Raw genomic sequence first — 24659 nt, forward strand, 5'->3', positions numbered from 1 at the left:
GAAAACCTTATTAACTTTTTATTTATCATTAATCAATAAATGTTAATGAATGGGTAAATAACATAAAAGGTATATAAGGAAAATATATTTTGTTCAAAGTAAGAATTTATTATGAAAAATGTTTCTGAAAACTAGAGACAAAACTTAAAATTACAGTATTCAATTAAAAAACAATTGAAGTCTTCACAGGTTGTCACAGTCAAATAATAGGATGAAATCAAATACATAAGAAACCTACAAAGTTATTTTAGGAGTTTCACCGTCTAAACACCCAGAATCCATACTGTTAGTGACTATGGTAAATTGTCATGGCATATGCTGTTACTGCCTTTTACTTTATAGTCTAACAACCAGGAAGGAACAAATGTGCAGAAAGGTGTTTTAATTTCTATTTTGGAACAGCTGGAAAAGGAGCCTGGGACTGAAATTTGCCATATTTCCCTGTCATCTGAGAGAGTTTCATGAAAGCACAGGCATTGTTTTGGGTTTTACACAGAATCAAGGATGTGGAGCAGATATTGCTTTCAGTGCACAAGTGGGAAAAGTCAGGTTAATGAGACAGTGTGTCTGAGATGGTGTATAATGAGACGGTGATGGTGTGCGCGGCAGGACGGCAAAGCTGGTCTCGCTGGAGCAGCACTCAGAGCTTGGGTGCTTTGCCGAGTCCTGTGGTTTGAAGTATACCAAGGGAAAGTGGAGAGCTCACAGATACTGAGAATGAAGTAAAAAGGTTCCAATAATCAGCAATCAAGTTTCAAAAAATGGCATTTTAATGTTTCATTAGCCAGGTTATCTACACACTTGCTTAAAGAAAGTAGAGTGATAATTGAATAAAAAGGACTTTATTAGTCATCCAAAATTTTGAAAGAGAATACATCTTTGTAAAGTGGACATCATAGGAGGTGCAATGTTTTTGTTTCTATTTATATGTTAACTTGAATATTTTTAAAGATGACTTCTCCGAGAGTAAGAGTGTATGTACAATAGAAAAAGTTTAATATGTAGCCTATAAACTGCTATTGAGAGCTAAGACTTAGAGCCTGTCCTCTCCAAAAATAAAGAGAGGAGGAGGATCCTTTCGGAAATCACGTCACCAAGAAATACTGGTATGTTTTCGTAAACATGCTATACCAGATAGGAAATCAAGAGCCCTAATCCTTACCGAGGTCTAGTGTAACTATCTTTGCGACCTTGAGCATGTTACTGATCATTATATTAATTTCTTCCTTTGCCCTCCGGCATACACAAACGTCCCGAAGGAGCATATTTGTTGTGCCCTCCTGAACTTCTCCACACTGTGCCGAGTATAAATGATTTCAATACTTCTCAGTCTTTCCAGCTGATAAAATTCAGTTCTACGTCAGGTTTTAACACCTGGACATGAAACCCCAGTCTCAGCTCTTAGCCAGCTGCGGGTGAGATGTTAGGATGCGGCAGTACACCTCCACAATGAGTCGCTTACCAGTTTCTTCTGATGCATTACCCTCTGCTGCACATCATGTTGCAAACTTAAAGTGTAAGGTAGTTCGGCAGGTCTGACTTACATCCACACCATTGACTTCGTTTGTCATTTATATGCTACAAGATGGTTTAAGTAATTCGATTCTTCCTTACACTTTGCTGACAGCTCACATCTGTCAATCAAGCAAGCTTCAGTCCACCAGATCCCGAAATAGGAATTGCGCACAAAATAGGACAAAGAAGAGGGATGGCAGAGTTATTTGTGTGGACCAACTGGCCACTCATGGACTATTCTGGCAGGTAGCCTGCTCCCCATATGGTAAAACACACCCATTTGCGATGACGACATGGAATATTTCAAAGTTCTCCCTGTCGTGGACAAACAAATCAAATTTTTCCTGCCCTAATTTTTCCCCCCAGCTGATAGATACAGCTGAATCTCCTGGTAGAGCTTCCAAAATAAATAGGAAGGAATATAAATAGATGTTTCTGACTGCAACTGTATAGGACTAAATTCTAAAGGACTAATTCTATGGGGCAGGACTAAAAAAAGTGCACGAGCAGATTTAGAGTATTTCTAGACATACCTCTTACAACAACGTAAGAAACAATCCAGTTTTCCCGGTTGGAGCTCGTGGAATCTTTATTGTTAACAAGCATTTTTATTGCCTAGTACTTTAAGGGCCCTGAACCAGTGGAAGAATGGGAATTCAGCATTCCTGCATGCCTTCCAGGTAATGCTCTTGCAAACTGAAGTCCCAGAATGGGTGGCAGTAATGAGAGCATTCGAGTCTTCTACACCTCTCCTCTTGCCATGGGCAAGAGGGGCCACCAAGGAGAGTTCTAACCCAGAGTTTTAGAGCAATTGGTGTGAAACTCGAGATTCTAAAACCCCTCCTCCGGCCATTGTAAACTCAGAGAACAATCCATTTCTCAACCGGCAGAGAGAAGGATGCAAACGGGTCTCATTGTTGCTGTGACAACAACTGCTTCTCTGCCAGAGACTCCTTTTGCTTTTTCTTCTTATCTCCAGCCAGAGCCTTCTCCTGAGCTCCAAACCCATGATGGCAATTGCTTTGTACCTTTCCTCTTTCTCAGCCACCATGCAATTAGGCTATATTATGGAAAGCTGGGCCAAAATATAAAAACACAAATAAAAAAAGGAGAAGCTCAACTAGGGCAGTTGAGCATTTGGGATCTGCTGGGTTTCCTAGTAGAGGTGTTCAGTAAATGGCTCAGTGCCTTCCACGCATCTTACCTAAGTGGTTTTCTCTACTCTCACTGCAAAAGAGTCTGATATTGTTTTCTGGACTATCTCCCAAGAGAAACATAAGCACAGACACAAACACAATGCTGTCTTTAGCATTCGGGCCGAGGACACATCTTGCTGCATATGAGGGTTCCATACAAGGGAACTGCTTCTATCTCCTGGGTTTGACATGCAACTCCAGGTGCCAGAGGGGCCTATGCGGTTGTCTTCCAGGTTATAAAAATAATGTATCTTCCCAGTTTATTAGATTCCCTCCTAGTAGGTAATTCCTGCTATTTCAGTGGGTTTTGTTACAATTTTATTGTGAACGCAATGCGCTCTGGAGCCTTAAAAATATCTGCCTATGCTCCATAAACATGTTTGTGGTTCTTTTTTAACTCAAAAGAACTTGAGTCTTTCTTATACAAACTCAGGTTGTCTTAAAAAGCAGAGAACATTATTCTACGGCACTAAAAGGGACCCTTGTGATCCTCTATTCTGCCCCACACCTTCCTCCTTTGTACCGAGAGGATATCGAATGCACAGACAGGGGAATGGATTGCCTTCGGCCGCTGGGCCCCATGATGTGCAGCGAGTGCCTGAGAACTCATTGCACAACCGCTTTCTGAGCCAGAAATATCTGGAGAGAGTGCAGCTTCCATAGCAGCTGCCTCATTCACTGGTGTGGTGGGTCAAAGCACGAGATAATCAGAGGCTCTTTCTTTTCCTCTGCACCTGCAAAAGCACACTGCTAATTCCGTCACAGATGCCAACAGGCATTCAGGCTAATAGAGCGCCATTCAGATTAACCAGAGCGTGTCCCGCATGCCACCACAGACCATCGGCTGTGGGGCTCTTTCTGAAAGGGGAAGAGGCTGGCTTGATTTACATTTCTCAGTGTTGATGGAAGCATTGTCATTTTTATTTGCATTAGACCTATTACAGAAATTACTTCAGGCACACGTATTGAAGCATTAATGCCTGTGGGTGTAGGGTGTCATTGATTACTGTCACAGACTGTCCTAAAATGTTGCACTTGAGTAAAAATATTTAAACTAACTTCAGCCAGTTCTATTTTAACATTTTCATAACATAAAAACTTAACCAAGCAAACTGATTTTAGACTTTACGTTGAAGAAACCTATTATTAGGAAATAGTTAAAGGAAATTAGCCTCATGTTCTTAAAATTGCTATAGTAGCTGATACATTGCTTGACATTTTTTGAAGCGTAACAGCCCAAAGCAACGGGTAGAACTCATGAAAGGAGGAGTGTTTTTTGATTATCCTTGGCTATGATATTGTCATCTTGCAAACTTTCTGAAGTGATGACGAGTTTGCCTTCTTTTCCAATCTGTTTTGTTTATAAAAGTATCGCCATATGTAAATGATGTGTAATATGTTTTCTTTTCCAGTGGTGAACTGTTCTGATCCAGGCTTTGTGGAAAATGCCATTCGTCATGGGCAACAGAATTTCCCCGAGAGTTTTGAGTATGGAACGAGTGTCATGTATCATTGCAAGAAAGGATTTTACTTGTTGGGATCATCCGCCTTAACCTGTATGGCAAATGGCTTATGGGATCGCTCTTTACCCAAGTGTTTGGGTAAGCGAGGGTTATTTTGGATTCTTGTGCCACAGAGCTCTATGAAGGCACCACCAACAGAACAAATTATTTTTTCAAGTATTCATAAAGTATTGGTTTTTAATTCTTTCTAACCCCCCATCATGAAGTGTATAAATTATTATGATATCTTTATAGATTGCCTAGAAATCACAAAATACAACCCAAATTTGTTTAAAAGGATAAAAAGTGGGGGCACCCACACTGGCATGCTCACATACCTGGCCCTAGAGAGAAATGGTCCCAGCTTATTGGGCAGCACTTGGACCCATTCTGTCTTTGTCTCTACTTATCACTGCTTGTCTTCTGCTTCAACGCAGTGGATAGGCTAATTCTTCACAGTTCAAACATGGCGGCCAGCAGCCTCAACACCGTGTGTCTCTCAGCTTCACTCTTTCGGGACCCAGATTCAGAAATATTAACAAAGCACTCTGGTACGGAGTATCCTTCTGTTGACCTGTGGATCCTAGTATCTGTGGATACTAATTTGGTCTCATGAGCAGTTCTGGTAGAGTCAGTAGTTGATACAATAAAAAAGATATTATCTTGATAGTAATTTCCTCCTGATCCATATGTTTAAATAAGAAGAAGGCATATTGCCCTGAAGAATGGAAGTGTTCTTCTGGGCAGACAAAATTATAGATCACCATTATAGCTCCCGTCAAAACATTACTGTCAGTATATTTTAGACCATATAGATTAACAAGAACACTTTTTTTTTTTTACCCAAATAGCTATAGTCTTACTTTCTTTCACTTGAAAAGCATATTGTCCCTTAGCCCCAAGAGAATCATCTTGTTAAACCATGGTCTGAAAATTTAGGAAAAAGAGTCACTCTCTTCCACCATTTTAAAATCAGGCAGAAACAAAAAAATCCTTGTAATCGAAATCTTATCTTCCTAGTATGCATTTTGTGTGCATAAATAAAATGGGAAATGGCAGTTATGTTATGAATTGAATTTAGTGAAAACAAAGGATCTATTTTATCTCTTGCAATTACAGCATTTTCAGTACATTGTCAGCGTGGCTTAGTACAGGAGATTTTTTCCTGCAAGTCAGTGTCGCTCACAACTCCCTCCAATCTACATGGAAACTTGTCTCAAATTCTAACTATAACAATACAATCAATTTCCATGGAGAAACAGAGTGATGACTTTTAAAAACAAATGCACAGCCTCATATGACAGAAAATGCATCTATACATGTATTTCAATCTTTAGCAAATTTTCTCTGTGTTCTGGTTTTCTCTGCCTTCACGACACACATGGGAATTTTTCAGAGAAATTCTTTTTTTTCCTTTTTTCCCCAGACATTTCTTTTACATCTTCCCTGGCTTATGTGAGCCTTCTGTTAGTTTTTGTAACAGTGCCAGTGTGCTCCAAATCTCCAGGAACCGGGTTTTAACTGGTCTCATTTTCCTAGGGGGCTGGTTCTCATCACTTGTTGTCATTAACAATTGGAATTATCATGAAGATGGGAATACAGGTCCTCAGAGGAGCATTTTGCTTTTACAAGCTCATAGCAGCTAAGCTGCATCTCTATTTTTTGCTGTTGTATGGTTTCACTGGTTTTTTTTTCTCTGTTATTTCACCTAGAACTGGTCATTTACCAACCATTTCACTGATTCAGCTCTAATTAGATTCTTTTAGGACTCTATCTAGATAAACTCTTGTTGTCCAATGAATGGATGTCTTGTTCTCCAATGAATGCAGACAGTATCAATATGAGGGCTAATGTGACTCAGGGGGTGGAGGATGCCTTTCAACCTTTTAAATCTGCCTCTCTGGTTGATAAAACTCTTGGGTTGCCAATGATCAAATGCAATTCCTTTAGGGTGTTAAATCAGTTACCTTTGAATAATTTGTTGGCAGCCTGCGTCCATTTAACTGTTTGCATGTAGCATAGTTTGTCCATTGTTAACCCTTATTTGGGACTTTATATAAAGGGAGAGGTAAATCTTCACTATCTCTTGTTAATCTGGATTCCAGAATATGTCTTTTTGAGGGATAATTTATGAATAGATTATGGGCTTAATTTGGCAAACTTTTAAATAAATGAATGGAAATATTTAGATTATTTTATAGAATAACAAGGAAAAAATTAATCAGTAATGTATTATAGTTTTACTTAAATATTTTAGACAAATATTTTTTCCTTAAATATTTTCATTATTAATAATAATTAGCCACCTAGTCATTTTTATTTATTTACTTATTTATTTTTTGAGGAAGATTAGCCCTGAGCTAACTTCTACTGCCAATTCCTCTCTTTCTGCTGAGGAAGACTGGCCCTGAGCTAACATCCTTGCCCATCTTCCTCTACTTTATATGTGGGACGCCTACCACAGCATGGCGTGCCAAGTGGTGCGTAGGTCTGTGCCCAGGATCTGAACTGGTGAACCCTTGGCTGCCGAAGTGGAATGTGCAAACTTAACCACTACACCATCAGGCTGGCCCCTAGCCACTTATTCAAAAAAAGTTATTAGAATGGTCTTCCGAGACGTGCAAGCTAGAAAAGCAATTAGATTTGACAGTTTTGTCCCCAACTGATAAAATAATGGAAATAGTTTTGATGGATCTATGTTAATTGCTAAAATTTCATATAGTATTGCTTATTTGAGATACAATTAGGAGCAGATGGAAAAAATTTAGGCAGAGTGACTTTCTCATTCAAAGCCTAAATGTAAGTTTATACCTTAAGCAAAGCTACTTTAACTTAAGATTAGGAAAAAGAATCATTGAGAGACCCTTTCCTTGTCTTCAGTAATATATAAATATTCAAGGCAGGGGGAGTGTCCTCTGGAAATTGGTATTTCTTATCTCTAGGGAACTTCAGGGATATGCCAGTATATTTAAGTGTTTTTCATTAATAGGTGATGTTTGTATGGGTGTCTATGTGAGAGACTTGCCAATGCGAGGCAGGTGAACGGGAATGATGTACTTATCTCTTTTAATTTTTCCTCTGAAGCTATATCATGTGGACACCCAGGGGTTCCTGCAAATGCTATCCTAACTGGAGAACTGTTTACCTATGGCGCCACAGTTCACTACTCATGCAAAGGGAGCCGGAGTCTTGTAGGCAACAGCACTAGAGTTTGCCAAGAGGATAGTCACTGGAGTGGAGCACTGCCCCACTGTACAGGTGAGAAATCACACGATTAGGTAATTATCTGAAATACTGCATAATAGTGCAATTATTCGAAGTTGTTATTATTCCATTTCCAGCCAAATATGCCCTCGTTATAGATCACCATCATCATCCTCTTCATCATGCTCATCTTCATCATCATTCCCGTCATCCTCTTCATCATCATCACCATTACGCTCATATCCCGTCACATGTTCTGTAGGAGCCCCAAGAGTTTCTTTGTCACCCTCACTACGAAGCTTGCTTACGTTGAACTCACTCTGGCCCAGTTTGTACTTTATTCCTTTTCTGTGCTTCCTTTCAATTCTTCCACATCTTTCCTGTCTCTATAATCAGTAATTACATTGATCCTCTCTGAAAAAAAACGATCATCTTAATTCTTCCATGAGTGTTTCTTAAATAAATAAAACAGTGAATCAGAAACTTGGATATAATGGAGAAGAATCAAACCTCTCACTTGATTTTTTTAAAATTCTCAACACACCTTCAGCCCCGTCTCCCTTTTACTGTTCATACTGACGCGTCCGGTGGACAAATCTCGCGCTGGCCATTGCCATTCTCAGTGTTTTATTTCTTCTAAAGAATATCAATTATTGCCGTAACTGCATTTTAATAAGCTATTTTGATTTTAGTTGCACAAGAACAATTTCTTAAAGCTTTCCATTTTTGTGCTGTAATAAAGAAAACGTTTCTCACAAAATTTCCAGAATGCCATATAATTGTAACCCATGTTCAATGCCCATTTAAATAACTTTTTGTTCTGTTTAACCCAAACAGCTCTGTTTTAAAGAAGTCTAACCACATTGTCTATTGCCATATGTGTTTATGTTCAACAGGGAATAATCCTGGATTTTGTGGTGACCCAGGGACCCCACCACATGGATCTCGGCTTGGAGATGAATTTAAGGCCAAGAGCCTTCTACGCTTCTCCTGTGAGATGGGCTACCAGCTGAGGGGCTCCCCTGAGCGAATGTGTTTGCTCAATGGGTCGTGGTCAGGGCTGCAGCCTGTGTGTGAAGGTGAGTAGATTCAAGCCTGAAAGGCAACCTTTCAAGTTGAAACCATGGAATTCATTCTAAAATGACCAGTAATATTCCACAGAAATCCTAGAGATTTAGACTATTTGCACAATAAACGATTTTCCCCCAAAACGTATAAGAGAATCATCAAAAGCCATGACTGCTAACATGGAGATAGGCCTAACTTCGAAAGATCATATGACACTGGTTATTACGCTTTGAAAGTTTATAGCCCAAAGGAGGTTTCTGATCTCTGGTAATAATCTCCGTGTGATTTGCAGCATTTTGTGCTTGCTGGAGGTGAATAACTGAGGTGAAGGAGCAATGACTAGGAGCAGTGTAAATCAAGAATGGAAATTTCCACAGGTTGGAACAGGTCTTAATTCACATACTTTCCAAGCTACCGTTGGCCCTCACTCAGAGCACTGCATACGGAAGAATCTAGGGGTATTTTCTGTATAATAATTTGGAGTGAATACATTTTATTGTAATATTTGAGAGGCATCATAGGAAATGGTGGGGTCCCCAATAATAATAGTAAAAATGTTATGGATACTTTATAGACCCTGTGTCACGTATGGGCAACACTCACCTTGAGCAAAGGTGAGCTGAGATATCATGGGCTTGTTTAGAGTCCAGAAAATAACTGACTTATAATTCAGACAGATAGGACTTTAAATATTAGAAAGTTTTTGCATAGAAACTTTTCAATTACTTAATTTTTGAGTCTAAAATGGTTACACAAATTAATTAAATATTTATTTTTATATGTATAAACACTTTCTATATAATTTGATCAACTTGAATAAATTATCAATATCAATATCAATACCAGAAATATAAATCAAGTTTCTGAATCTTCATTTTCTCTACTCTACTATGCCATCTCTACTTATCCCTTTCTCTCATTTTATTATGTGTGTTATATAGATAAGTTGAAAATAATATATATGTATAAATCTAACTATATTGTATATGACAATTATATTATATGTAATCTACATAATATAAATTTTACATATATATAAAAATAAGAAAATATGAATATATACATAGACACATATGCATGCATGTCTATGTGTTTGTATATGTTCTAATTCAGAGTCAAAGATTATGTTGGAGATATCTATATATTATCATATATACAGATATCTAGATATACCTGAGATATCTGTATTTACAATAATCCAAGATAGCTTTTGACTCCAAATTGCCTCTTGACAATCAAATTAGTGTAAATCTTGAGATTACGCTCTAAAGAAGTTGATGTAACTCAAATATTTCTGAAGAGCGGTGGGAAAATGTCACCTGCAGCTGTGAATTGTAGGATTGTACGTTTTTTTACTGACTGAAGTATGTTACTATAAATTAGTAGACTATTTCTTACTCAGATACAATTTCCTCAGTTTCCTCCTCTCTTCTAGATTTGAATATTAAAATTTGCATGATAACATGTCTTTCTCACCAAGACCAGAGTGTTTTCTCTTCCATAATTTAGTACCTCAAAGTTATACATGACTTTCGTAATCTATGTTTACATCCAATCCAATCTTTTCCCTCTATACTACACCTGTGAATTGTTGGTCCAGAGTATATTTGAGTATTATGAAAATTAAATAAGACTTACACTTCAATCTACAACATATTAAATGGTGGTAGGCTAGCCTTATTGAGAACAACTATAAAACAACAAAATATATGAGGCAATCATCTGTTGTCATTAAACAACAGACAGTACATCACTACGTTCTTTAGGAAAAAAGAAATAAATGAGATGAATTCCATAATGCCCCTGTCATTCTGTATTTTTCTTGCTGTGAAGTTGGGAAGTGGAACCCATGTGGTAGAATGGCTTGGTGAAGTGATGAAGTAGAAATTGTTCTGGGCTGCTGGAATGAAATGTGCAGGATAGGGAATCTGAGAAGGGGGAGCTAAGAAAGGGAGAGCCCAGAAGTCTGTGTGAGCATTCACTGGGTGACTCGCCTGAGGGCTGGGATGACAAGGATGGGTGAGGCTCAGTCATGCAAGGATCTGTTGCAGAGTTGAGAGTGGACGTGTGATATTAAAAGTCATACCAGGGACTGGCTTGGTGGTGTAGTCGTTAAGTTTACATGCTCCACTTGGTGGCCCGGGCTTTGTGGGCTCTGATCCTGAGCGTGGACCTACACACCCCTCATCAAGCCATACTGTGGCCACATCCCACATGCAAAATAGAGGACGATTGCCACAGATGTTAGCTCAGTGACAATCTTCCTCACCAAAAAAACAAAAAACGAAGTCATACCATACAGAGAAATGTTGGAGGCCCAGAAAGCCCATACATTATGAAAATGTACCACCCCCTAAAATAAGGAGAACATGCTAAAACTAAGAGAAAAAATTTGTTAGGACTAAGACTAAACAGATCTCCTCTAATAAAGAATGAATCTGAGGATAAGACCCAAAAGACCTATAACTAATTTAAAAGCCCAGCAGAACAAAACCCAACATCTTTTAAAGGAATGGCATAATGCATACATTTCATTCACAATGTCCAGCGTGCAAGGAAAATTACTATATATGCAAGACTCAGGACAATATGACCCATAGGCAAACACACAAACGAACTAAACCATAGAAATAAAATCTGATCCCGAGATGACCCAAATGTTGGACATGACACACAAAGCCTTAAAGCATCTGTTAAAAATATGTTCAAGGATTTAAAGTAAGTTAGAGTTATAAACAGAAAATTTCAACAAGAGAAATGGAAATAATAAAAGGGAATCAAATGAAAACTCTGGAATTGAAAAATACACTATCTGATGCGAAAACTTTGCTGCATGAACTTAGATTAAAAATGGCAGAAAGGTCAGTTAGCTTGAAGGCAGATCAATGAGAATGATGCTGTCTGAAAAATGGAGAGAAAAAAGATGAAGAAAAATACCCCAGTATGATAGTTTCCTGTGGTATACTATCAAGCAGATTAACACACTTGTAATTGGAGTACTAGAAGAAAAAGAGGAGAGAGAATGGGGCAAGAAAATATTTTTAAAATTTTTGGTTAAAAGTCAACCAAATTTGGTGGGAAAATATAGCTCTCAAAAACTCAATAAATCTCACTTGGATACATTCATGTTCTATTAGGAATGGAACTTTCTGGAGAGTCTGTAGCTTTCTTTTTTATTTTTTCCCTCACTTCTTAGCATACGTCCAAATCTTTGGGGTACATATTATTTTCTATAGACAAGGGGAGTTACCTGTGACTTTTTCAATTCCAAAAAGGTTAGCCATGACCACATATTCAATACCCCAACCAGGATCATAGCCCTCCTAATGAAATTACTTCTCTGAATCTATTAAAAACATTAGATCCTGATGGGACATTTCAACGAATTCTAAAAAGGAGGAGTTCATGAGTCATAAAATAATAACATTTTTAAAACTCCTAAACATTAAAGAACTTATATTTTTAATATATTTCCATGATTTAAATTGTGTTTTCTTTGATAGCAATCTAATCTTTTAATCATAGGCTCATTAACTTAACTTCTCAAATTGGTATTCCTCATGAAGTTCTTAAATATAAATCCATCATTGATTTTGGTTGCATTAGGCAACTTTTAATCCTTTTTCCCATGAAATTATGATAAAGCCTACATTTTATTCAGGTAATGGATATGTGGATGATGATGAAGATAATGGAAATAACAATAGCATCAGCTGCCATGTATATCTTTACTATTACTAACATACCTGGTTGTTTCTAGGCATTTTGTGCATATTCTGTCTAATCTGGGAGCAATTATCTCTAGTATACCTATTTTACAGTGAAGACACTACAAGTTGAGGACTTACATTGATTGCTCACGTTTGCTTAACTTGTATGAGCAAAGATTCAAACCCCAAACTACCTAACTCAGTTTAGCAGCAATTTTCCTAATACAGCATGCTAAGTGAGTAGTACTGATATCTGTAAACACTAAAGTGTATTTGAAATAAGTATAATGCTACTTTACTAAGGAAAATGATCTTTTACCAAAAGGAGTCACATTAATCAAATGTTCTTAAAGTATTTAAAAAGAAATTTTAACTTTTAATTTTTAAAAAATCTTTTTTCCCTTCTCATGAGTCTAAATTTAATCTCTTCTTTCACTCTAGTGGTCATCTTCATATCTCATAACATTCTGGCATTAGTACAAAAACAAGTATGTTGATGCTGTCTTCTGATTTTCAACTTCATAGGCATCACCAGCACTCAAAGTGTTTCTGTCAGAAAGAAAAAGTTAACCATGACTTTGATTTTATAGACTACAATATTTGAGAGGACTTTCTAAACATTAGGATGGCATTATTATGATGGGCATTCTTGTACTGACAATATGTTAGTCTATAAATTAAGCTGAATGTTTTGCCAATCACATCTCATTTTAGCTTAGTCCTTCACAGGTGACTTTTGAAAATTGCCACTTAGATCTTAATAGAAGATATGATTAGAATAAAATAATGACATGGGTGTCTTTTGTTGATTTGCTAAACTGTGAATTGGATCAATACAATTCTTTTCCATTAGTCCATCTACTCAATAACTGTTGCATACTAAGTGATGAATCAACACTTGTTGAATGAATAATTGTCTTGAACAGTCCAACATCTTGGTTTTTTGCAATATGAAATTTTAATTTATATCACCACCATCATAGAACTTTTGAGCTTTAGAGAACATTAGATATCATGTACTTCAGGGTTGTAAACATATCTTTTCTCAAATGCCAGCCCAGAAACTGATGAAAGGACTGGGGTAGAAAGGACTGTAAGTTCAAACTCAGATTCATCATCAAAGAAGGTTATGATTGATTAGTTATGTCTGTCATGGGCACAGGTACAGAAGCACCAGCATGTATGCTTTCTATTTGTCGAACAAGATCTAGTCCGACCCAAGGATAAGTGCATTTTCAACGTAGTGTGATAGGCAATTCCATAAACTTCCATTACAGTGGCTTTTGTATGCTATGTACATTTTGCAGTCTGTTTTCTTCAATATCTTTGAGAAGAGTCTATCGTTATTCTCAAGGCTAGATTTGAAAGTGGAGCAACTAAATAGGCAAGACTGTTTTCAAATATTCAGTCATTCTAGGAAATGGCCTCGTGGTACACTCTTGTTATTAAAATCCAGCCACGGGTCACATTCTTTATATGTCTGCCTGTTTATTATTGTGGGAGGGCTAAGGAGGAAAAACAACTGTCTTTATGATAAATAGGCTCAACTAAAAAAGGAAAAAAAAAACATGTTGTAGATTAAACTCTTTACCTTGATGTACACCCAGCGACTGCTGAGCTTTCTCTGCTTGCTGACCAAGGAGCCCACAGGATAGATAGAGTGTAGACCTGTTGCACTGCCCGTCATTAGCTGAAGTCCCAAGACATGACGTTAAGATTGTCTGCAGAGAGTGTCAAGTGCAGCCCTGACAAAGCCAGTTCACCCAGCTGCCGTTAGACTTGGTGATATTGAGGAGACGTTTTACAGAACAGTTTAAGAGCAGTCACTTATAGTCCTCAGGCATCCCTTATTCTCCAAAATGCTCATCCTGGGGATGCAGAATATGACCCGATTTGCCTAGATTTTTCTAAAAACTCAGCTGTTGTATGAAGGGAGACACTTCTGAGTTGCTGATATCAAATACATCCTTTAAAAATCCTAATAATTTTATTTTTATAATATAAACGTGTTAAATATCAAAGTGGTAAGGCTTTGAATTTTCAGTGCTTTAGCTCTTCTTGAAGTAATGCACTTTAGAAAGGATGATATGAAAATGTAATTTTCACATTTGTAACATCAATACAGTAATGGGTGAGTTCTAAAGGAAATATCTTCTATAGTAATATGTCCTGTTTTTTTAATTTTTTAAAAAATTTTCTGAGGAAGATTAGCCCTGAGCTAACATCTGCTGCCAATCCTCCTCTTTTTGCTGAGGAAGACTGGCCCTGAGCTCACATCCGTGCCCATCTTCCTCCGCTTTTATATGTGGGATGCCTACCACAGCATGGTGTGCCAAGCAGTGCCATGTCTGCACCCGGGATCCGAACCAGCGAACCCCAGGCCGCCAAAGCGGAACATGCACACTTAACCGCTGCGCCACCAGACCAATCCCTGTCCTGTGTTTTTAAATAAATTTGTCATCTGTTACACTGATGACCTTGGTCTCTTGTACTTGACAGTTTAGTAACAGATCACTCTTGATGTGTCACTGTTTTTGTGTCCCTCACAGCTGTGTCCTGTGGCAATCCTGGCACACCCACCAATGGCATGATTGTCAGTAGCGATGGCATCCTGTTCTCCAGCTCAGTCATCTATGCCTGTTGGGAAGGCTATAAGACCTCGGGGCTGATGACTCGGCACTGCACGGCCAATGGGACCTGGACAGGCACAGCTCCCGACTGTACAAGTTCGTAACTAACCATCACACTAGACTCAAGGACATTACCATGATATCTACCTGATTGAGACAAACAAATTTATTTTTAACGTGTTTTATTCATTTTTAATATAGAGAGAAGAAAAGATATGCATGTATTTGATGTTATGACTCTATTTATCGGATACTTTTAGATTTTTCTTCACTTTCTTTTTTATATGGTTGACACTGCTTTAAATGGCCGGTTGGTCTGGATTGGACATTGTAAAACTGAGGCCAAAAATAGTCAAGATTTGTTCTCTCTGTGGCCATTTAGCCTGAAGAGAAATAAGGAAAGTGGTTCTCTTATCGCAGCCTGAGTCTCTGTCCATAACTTTGTGGTGTGATTACACACCGTGCCTTACTAAAGACGAGACAAGGAAGGCAGCCAGCATCCACACAGCCAACCACCAATGCAATGGACATAATCAATTCTAAACCCATAGCCTCCTGACAGCCGGTCAGTAAAACTGTCAAACACAGGACAGTATTGCTGCAGTAATTTCACTGCTTAATCGCTTTGAAGAGCAGCTTAAGGAGAGTAAGTTAAATGGAAACCTTGACTAATTCATTTCATGATAATTTTGTATTTCTCTAATTCTTTTTTGTTTCCCGTATGTCAGTTATAAGCTGTGGAGATCCAGGTACCCTGGCCAATGGCATCCAGTTTGGGACAGATTTCACCTTCAATAAGACCGTGAGCTACCAGTGTAACCCCGGCTATGTCATGGACCCTGTCACGTCCCCCACCATCCGCTGTACCAAAGACAGCACGTGGAGTCACAGCAAACCGGTCTGCAAAGGTCTGTGTCAGCACTCGGCGGTTTGAGTCATACAGAGAGAAGTCTTTATTGAATTATGTTTTATTTCATTTTGCAAGCATTTATGTAGTCCTTCCATGTGCTACGAATTCTTGTAAACTCATTTGCCAGTATTAAATCACTTCATTTTCTTAATACTTTAATCTCAGTTTTGCATATAGGAAAACTGACTCACGGAGCGAGTTAGTAAACGGCTCAGGATCACAGATCAGGAATCGGAGACGTCAGGATTCAGATGACACTCGTCCCTCCTCTAAGTCCGTGTTTGGAATCCTAATGCTTTGCTCTCTGAGTAACCATGTTAACCCTGGCTGTGTTCAGTCTTACCGCAGATATGACGGGGAATATCATCATAGGAATTTAGAGTCAGGTTAGAGAGAGAAGCAATGCTGAGACTGAAGATGCACGCAAACATGGAGGTGGGGTGCGAAGGTTTATGCCTCCTACAGTTGGACTTCCCAGGGAGAGCAGGGCAGGCTGAAGCCAGTCTAGGTGTCTTGAGCAAATTAGAGAGAGTGGGCTGGGTCTGTACAGTGACGAGGGAATGGGGCTGGGGAAAACAGTACAGGGACAAGGATTTGCATGGTTAGGACTTCTCCATCAGCACCAGAGAGAGAGTGTGCAGGCTTTCCTACCAGCTGGCCTCAAGGGGAGGAGCGGGGGGCAGAAGGGAGAGGAGTGGGGCTCAAAAGTGATCAGTGATCAAATATAAAAATGTGGTGTTTACTCCTTATTAGACCAGGAACAGGTAAAATAGTGTGAGAGTAGAGAGCCGGAACACTGGGGGGCCTTAAGAGGACAGTGCCATCTTCAACAGGCTCTGAAATACAGGCAGCTCTTGTGTAGACAGAGCTTGTTGGGGGTCCTGAATGAGACCTCAGTATTCAACACTATGACTTCCTCTCCCTTTGGACATTGGCATGTTCTTGGACTGTCCTTGTTTTACCTCCCACTAGAGTGTAAGGATGGCTCTGTCTTCTGTTCTTCCTTCTATCTGCAATTACTAATACTGTGCCTGTTACTTAGCAGGCACTACATTAATGCTTAATGGAACTCACAAAGTTGTGTTGGGGTGTTCTGGTCAAATGAGCATGTTGACGACAATTGTCAACAAAATGGTCTGGTCTCTGGAAATTCATATATGTTTTTATAGACTGCTGATGCTCTTTTTAATGCTTGTTGGATTAATAATTAGCGCCATGGCCGACCAGGCCGTTCCAGATGAGACTTCCTTCTCTCCCCCTGGCCTCTTCTCATGCTGGTCACCCTCCTCATCCCCTCTGTTGAACCACGCCACTTGTTACTCTTCCCGCCTGGGGGCCTGTTCACTTGACATTCCCCCTGTCTCAAACACATGTTCCCCCAACTCTCACATATGGATTCTCAAGAACTGTCTATTGAAAAAATGAACAGATGGATGGAAGGTTGAATGGCAAGAGAAGGGCCTATTTCCAGCTGCTGAGTGTGCATGTGTGACTCTGTGTGCATCTGTGTGTCTTTCTCACATGAGAAAGTGTGAGCCTGAGCGTGTGTAAGAAAACACAGGTGAAAAAATGCAGGTGGGGTTCTTCTCCTGTGGCCTAAACGGTCATTGGCAAATCCCCAGGAAGCTCTTGGCTCCTCAGGGCATAAGATGTTTGGATAGTGCATCTTAGTACAGTGGCTAGCGTGGGGCAGGTGGATACGTGGGGCCAGCACCAACTGGCAGATCACCCCTGAGAATGTGTTCTTGCTCTGCGGCTCCAAGCACAAAGTCAACATCAGGCTCCGAGACTGTTATAAAACACTGGCAAGTGGTGTTTCACAGGGTCTCCTTTAACCATTTAAGCATTAGTTTTGTAATTATTCAGCAAATGGATCAACACAAAGTCTTTTGTAAATTATGTGCTATCTTTAAATAAAGAAAAGAATACTGCAGGAGAAATTCTTACCACCTGTACATATCCATTCAAAAGTTTGTCTTTTGTCATATGACTGAGCCCTCATTTGATTTGTCCTTGTTACCATCATAAGAAGACATAAATTGAATAAGAGTATTTCTTTCTTGCTGGCCGTGTACACATTGAGAATGTCATGTTCAATCCCGGTTTCTTTTACAGTGTGATGCGTTTTGACTTTGCCTTGCTTTTATGTACTCGATCTAAATTAATGAAGAGATACTGGAGAAAATTTTCATTATTTTGATTTACTGTCTTCCTCAGTTATTCTTTTCGTAAAGAAACACAACTCTATGTCGGTGTCATTTGTAATTCAGGTACAATTAAAATGTTGATCATTTGAGCATCGCGGTGGTGGTGGGGCCTCCAGAAAGTTTAATCTCATTTCTTCTTCGGAAGCAGCTGTCATGTGCACTCAGCCTCCTCAAGTACAGAACGGAAAAGTGGAGGGAGCAGATTTCCACTGGGGCGCCAGCATAAGCTACAGCTGTGTGGACGGCTACCAGCTCTCTCACTCCGCCATCCTGTCCTGTGAAGGCCGTGGGGTGTGGAAAGGGGACACTCCCCAATGCCTGCGTAAGTCCTCCAGCAAAACTTGCTCCTCGGGTCGCCTTTGCAGAGGCACGGATGTACGAACCCTCAGGTTACAGTTTGAGGAAAACAGCGACATGTCACGTAGAGCCCTGCAGTGATATGTAAAACCTCAAATCTGAGACTGCACTGCCCCAGGGCGAATTCTGTCCTTTCTGACATTTATTGGTTTATGAATTATACCTAAAGATTTAACAGGAACTAGTTAAGCAAGTTTAATAGGGTCACCTAATCCAGGGGCACACAGTGTCAGATGACTTCCTTGTTGTCTTCAACAGCCGTGTTCTGTGGAGACCCCGGCATCCCCGCAGAGGGGCGACTTAGCGGCAAGAGTTTCACCTATAAGTCTGAAGTCTCCTTCCAGTGCAAATCCCCCTTCATACTGGTGGGATCTTCAAGAAGAGTCTGCCAAGCTGACGGCACCTGGAGTGGCATACAGCCCACCTGCATCGGTAACCATGCCACGGCAGCCCTGAGGGCGTTTTGGGATGAGGATGTTTCATTCTAAAATCGGGTCATTTGTGGGTACGCAGGGATGTTCCTGTAGATAATTCTTTGTGGAAGTGCTAATCAGCCAAGCCGAGGTGCAACCTCTCTTACACGGGGCAGAGTAAGTTAGGAGTTTAAGTTAGAAGTCTGTTAAAATAGCTGCTAGACCAAGTTTTCTTGCCTCAGTGTCTCCATCTCCATCCGTCTCAACTGACAGCCACATCCTTTAGAGGAGAGACAGCTGTGTTCAAGATGCTGTCATGGCCCTTCTCCGGAACAGCCATCAGCAGGAGCACAGCCTCGCCCTTGCTTGACAGCCTTCCTCTCAATGGCCATCTTTCAGTCACTAGTGTAGCTCCTCCTAAACCATCCATACTGTTAGCAATCGTAGGAAGAGTTGCATTGGACCCTTATGTTCTGCTGACCTCAGAATAGGAGAATGAAAGTTGCAAGTCGGAAGAGACTTTATATGTGACCTAAACCCTTTGTTTTTAACTTCAATCTCCGCCTCATAGAAAGGGTTCAGATAGCAATTATATTTATCTAAAGTCTCACTGTGAGTGGCATAGAAACCAAAACTCTTCATTCTGCATTCAGAGCAATTTTCGCCATCCCTCAGTGCTGCCGACTTACGTGTGCTGCTGGCTTAGTTTCCTTCCCAGCTTTACCGAGCAGAAGGATGGGCATTCTGCATATTTGCAGTAGACAATTAATGAGTTATATTCTTGGTTTTTTTCTAAGAAATTGAATGATATCTACTTAAAAATAAAGACAGCATTAGAAATCTTTTCATTGAAGCACGTCTTTTTCTAATTATAGGAATGTTTACTGCCATTCGATTTAAACTCTTGCTGTACAGTAGCTGTCTCTATACTAAAAAAAATTTTTCTTCCCCCCGATGGCTTAGTTTCTCTTGAAGACAAAAATTTCTTAAAGTTAGCTATTTTTTTTCCCCACTAGCAGCTGGAAAGCAGCAAATAATAAAACTGCAGTGCCCTCTGATTGCTCAAGTCCTGCATTTTTTAGAAAAATGTCATTGTTGGTCTACCAATGCCATGCTTCAATCTGGAAGCATTAAACATATATCTCATTTTGAAATCTTGAGGAAAATTAATTCAAGAAATTTGGAATAAATTTTGGTTGACCAAAAGAGATGGCCATTAATTGAATAGTTAAAAAACAAAGGATCAAAAGAGAGAATTATTGAAAACAGTATATTATTAACCAACCAATATAGTATGTCAGTAGAGAGAAATTAAACCAGAGAATGGAAAAGAACGAGCTAATTCTGATACAGAAAATAACACACAGAGCAATGTAGAGTCTGATAAAGCACTAAAGATTAATATCGACTGAAGGTGTCTGAAAAGAAGATGAAAATAGCAATTCAATTTTTAGCTTTCATGTAAAACATCTTCCACATTTGTCAAAACATAATTTTCTCAATTTTGTAAGACCTTTTAGTAAAAATGTTGGAATTCCTTTAATAACCATATCTGCCATTCTCGGGTTTTTTTTTTTTTTTAATTGTGAATTTCAGATCCTGCCCATAACGCCTGCCCAGACCCTGGTACTCCACACTTCGGAATACAAAATAGCTCAAGAGGATATGAGGTATTCCATTTTTATTTTACTATGTTTTTCTGTAATTATAAACTGCAACTGATACTTAAACTTATGTGTATAATTTTATGGACCATATCTGATTTATGTTATATTTGCCCAAATAAAATTCATTCAGAGAGGATTTCTGTATGATATTTTAACTGTCAAAATCGAGATAACTGTGTGTATCTTACTATGCACAGTAGTAATTGCTATATTAGTTTATACTTGAAAGCACACACAATTTTGTATTTTTTGTCTGCTGAACTGACATGGCAGTTCTCAAACCAAACTGACTTGTCACTGAATAGCTACATATAAAAAAGACCCTGTTTAGTGACCTGATGTAATGGGCAAATAATACTAAATTCTAGAGACAAACACAGAAGAAAATGCATCCACCACCCTTAGGCTAAGCCTACTTCATGACAGCTCTTCTCCATATGATCTCTTCTAACTAGGTGAATGATTATTAGCGTACTCCATATCACTTTTGAAAGTTCATTTGGATTTTTAAATAAAAAGTACATTAACAGTCAAGTAATACTGGCAGAATACCTAAAAACGAAAACTAATGGATCCTGAAATAAAATGTTTCAACCATCTTAAGTGATCAAGTGACTTTAGGGCTCTGATTATATGACTTTGAAAGCCAAAGTTAAATACGTCTACTCCATTCAAATTAGGGATCCCATTAATTTAGAATAGTCTTTTTCTTCAGCCGCTTTCCCCTATCTCTTCTGAAACCTAAATATTCTCATTTTCTTGGCTCTGACACACATTGGCTACTTCCTGATAGCATTCTTACACTTGAAAAGGAAGTTCTCATGGGTACCCAGTAGGTTAAATCTAATGCATTTCCTATCAGGTCTCAAATATGACCTTAAGCCTCAGGTAAATCCTTCTGGGGCATGGATATATAGAGCCAAATATATAGGAATACGGGAAAATATTCTATGTGGGTGTTGCTCTCACTAACTCACTATGAGAAATCAAAGTTTTGATCAATTTGTTTTCAGCAATTTTTAATTTGCCCACATATAACCTATGCTACGTAAACATTTATGTTGATTGTTTTCAGCAACATATTCCTCTGATTTATCTTAAGAAACTAAAAGGCATGGATAAATCCCTCACTCCCATGAATAATAGATTTTTCCCAAAAGCAAGATTACTAATAATTTAAAGAAACAGATGCCATCTTTTAAAGAGATGACTGAGACCATCAGAGGAATCTCCCCAAACTGGTTTTCTTTTTCCTCCTTCATCAGGAAACATTGAATCTTGAATGTAATAGGTTAGATTTTTGTTTGCTTTCTTTTGCACTGTAGGCTGAAACTCATGCAGAGTGAGCCATTTCAGTTTGGAACATCTCTTTGTCACACTATGTTAATTACACGGGTTAAGTGACTAGGTCCCATTCTCCAGGCAGCCATGTCCTATAAATTTATACACTCCAGGTTAGTTTACAATAGGTGTAAACGCAGGTGACGGGTTAACCCTTTCCCGTCTTTGAACCTCAAAGTAGTTATTCATTTGAAGTTTGGAGAAATTTGAATTTTTTCTTTATAAATTCCTGCTTCTACTTTTAGGTGCCAGAGCTAAGCAGCAGCTATTCTTTTCTGACGTTCTGCATCACTAGTCGATGTAGCAACTATTGCCACATGTTTTGCTCATAGTTGTTCTTCCCAAAATCCCAGTGAGGGAGATAGGGACTGACCCAGAGGAGGAAACACATGTGGAGGAATTAAGTAGCTGGTTTAAGTTCTCAGAGCAGGCATCAGGGCGGACTCTGACTTGGACATTTACGTGCTTCATAAGTAAAGCCTTAGCCAACCACGTGGTCTCAAGTGGGACTATGAGGTGCACAGAGCTGCCTGCCAGGCCTGGAGCAGCTGTCTTTGAGCTGAGTCCTTTCCCTCTTCTGTTCCGCCATCCCCAAGTCTCATGTTCCGGATATACGTGATCGTGGGAGATGGTGCCCTCAGTACACGACCGTTAACTCAGTCTCTAAAAACATGTTTACTGACCACTGGGAATCCCCGCTCCAAGGCACCTGCAGTTAAATTAGGAAAATAGATAAATATACAGGTACTTCTAGTACATTGTAGTAAGTGACACATGGGCATCTGATGCATTCTTGGAAGATCAGGAAAGAATGTGCAGAGGAAGTCAAATATAGCAAAGCATAGAGAATTAGGTGAGGATTAGGTTGGTGAAGGGCTGGTGGGAAGATGTTTCAGACACTCAGGTAGCAATAAATAGTTCATATGTTTGAAGCCCCCGAAGGACAGATTGAGTTTTGAAGGATTCTGTGATCGAGCAGGAAGCAGACAATTCCCAAAAGTGTTAACAGATTTACTCATAAATACCAATTGCTTAAGATGAGAGTAGTGGCAAAAAAATGGAACAGGAAAAGACATAATTATTACAAACCAAAGAGAGGCAAAGCTAAGATGAAAGAGGAAGAGAAAAGGCATCCTTTCCATACCCAAATAAACTGCCTCTTAAATGATCAGCGTTCACCAAATCTAAGATCTGACAGGCATTGAGCAACCTGAACTGTGTATACCGTCTTAACAGGCAGTTTAAAGGGACATGTCGATTCAGACAAGGGCTTGACAGAAAAGTGAGACATTACTGGTCTACTCTTGCCCGGGCACATGCCTTCCAGCCTGACGAGTCTCTACCGATCATGTCTGTTTCTCCTCTGAAGCTAATGCTGGCTTTCCTCTCTAGGTGGGAAGCATGGTGTTTTTCAAATGCAGAAAAGGTTACCACATCCAGGGTTCCACGACTCGAACTTGCCTTGCAAATTTGACATGGAGCGGCATACAGACCGAATGCATACGTAAGTTGATTTTCCTCCACGCTCAGAAATCCGCTATTCGTTCTCCAACGTCTGGATAGGGTTTACCTGCAAGGGAAATAATGAAGGGCTGTTTTATTTTTGTCTGTTTGATGGTTTTTAATCCCCTAAATCCCCTTTAAGCATCAGCATCACTTGGGAGTCTGGCGGTAACATGAATTCTCTAGCCCCGCCCTAGACCCAGAGCCTCACTCTGAATCAGGAGCTCTGGGGGTCGGAGGGCGGTGGGAGAGTGAAGAGGAGGGCAGCAGCCTGCCATTAACCAGGCCCCGGGTGGTGCTGAGGCACACCAAAGTCTGAGGAACTGCTGGAAAGCAAAGGTGAGTGAGTAACATTGGAGATTACCATTCACAGAGAGAAGACTGACTGGTGCATGCTATTATTATTCTACTCTGTTTCCAGCAAGTTACTGAAGAGGCGATACACTGGGCTGCATGACACGTCAGAGTGTAAATAGAAATATTTAAAATGTTATTTTTGAAGTCTATGTGAATTGATCATTAAAATGATTACTTAGGATCAAATTTTAATTTTGTGACTTAATCATGAAAATTAGAAATGTTGTATGAATGATTAGTAAGTCACTTTTTCATCCTCTATCAATTTAGTAAAATATAGTATCTCACTCTTATGTTAAACATAAAATAGTACAATGTTATAAAAAATTATTTTAATAGTACATAAGATGTGATTTTTGTACATTTATTTATCAGTATTATCAGATGTGTATTTATTTTAAAGTTGTCATCTCTATTCAAATTATATATGTGGGTATTACGTACAGACACATGCACATGCATATATGTATATAATATATACACATATAAATATATTATATATAATATATTATAATAAATATATATTGTGTGTGTGTGGAACTTGCTAATATCAGATCTTCATTGTGTTGAAAGTTTGCTGAAGTACAAAATATTACAATATTTAAAACAATTGCATTCACAATTTTAATATTGAAAACTTATTTTATAATAATCTGCCAAGTCCTTTACTTAAGACATATATGTGAACTTTATAAAGAATGAAAAGTCATTTGAGATCTAAATGTTATAATCGTATTTACTCCTAAATTATATTTTTAAAGGAAAAAGAATCTGTACTATTTCAATTGTTTCTAAACACACGTCAGATTTTTACCAAAATTAATTATTCATTTAAATGAACAGTAAATTTGCTAATTGCCACCAGATGAAAATCAATACATATTTCTAAATATGTGTCAATCTGTATGTGTTTAGTTTATAAGACTGCTCCTTTAAGGAGATTTAGCACTTTATTTACCTTAATAGTCTATCAGTAGTGATCTGTTTATTTCAAAGCTGTGATTTCTATCCTAAATTTCTATACATAATTAGTTACCCACACACAGACACGTATGTAGTGAGGGAGCGGTACACGTGTA

The 24659-nt window shown here is 38.8% G+C and overlaps 1 protein-coding gene across 1 annotated transcript in view; it reads left to right on the forward strand.

Annotated features, from left to right (window-relative positions):
- The window catches only part of CSMD1 (CUB and Sushi multiple domains 1), a 1825670-nt gene that overhangs the window by 1781375 nt on the left and 19636 nt on the right, over positions 1-24659 (forward strand). Inside the window, exons 56-64 of the mRNA XM_046648453.1 lie at positions 4124-4312; positions 7298-7471; positions 8314-8496; positions 14745-14921; positions 15554-15733; positions 18091-18264; positions 18558-18731; positions 20309-20382; positions 23113-23224. Of these exons, the coding sequence (XP_046504409.1) occupies positions 4124-4312; positions 7298-7471; positions 8314-8496; positions 14745-14921; positions 15554-15733; positions 18091-18264; positions 18558-18731; positions 20309-20382; positions 23113-23224 (1437 nt within the window). The remainder of the gene's footprint in view (positions 1-4123; positions 4313-7297; positions 7472-8313; positions 8497-14744; positions 14922-15553; positions 15734-18090; positions 18265-18557; positions 18732-20308; positions 20383-23112; positions 23225-24659) is intronic.

This window comes from Equus quagga, chromosome 22 (genome assembly GCF_021613505.1).
Source record: "Equus quagga isolate Etosha38 chromosome 22, UCLA_HA_Equagga_1.0, whole genome shotgun sequence".
NCBI lineage: Eukaryota > Metazoa > Chordata > Mammalia > Perissodactyla > Equidae > Equus > Equus quagga.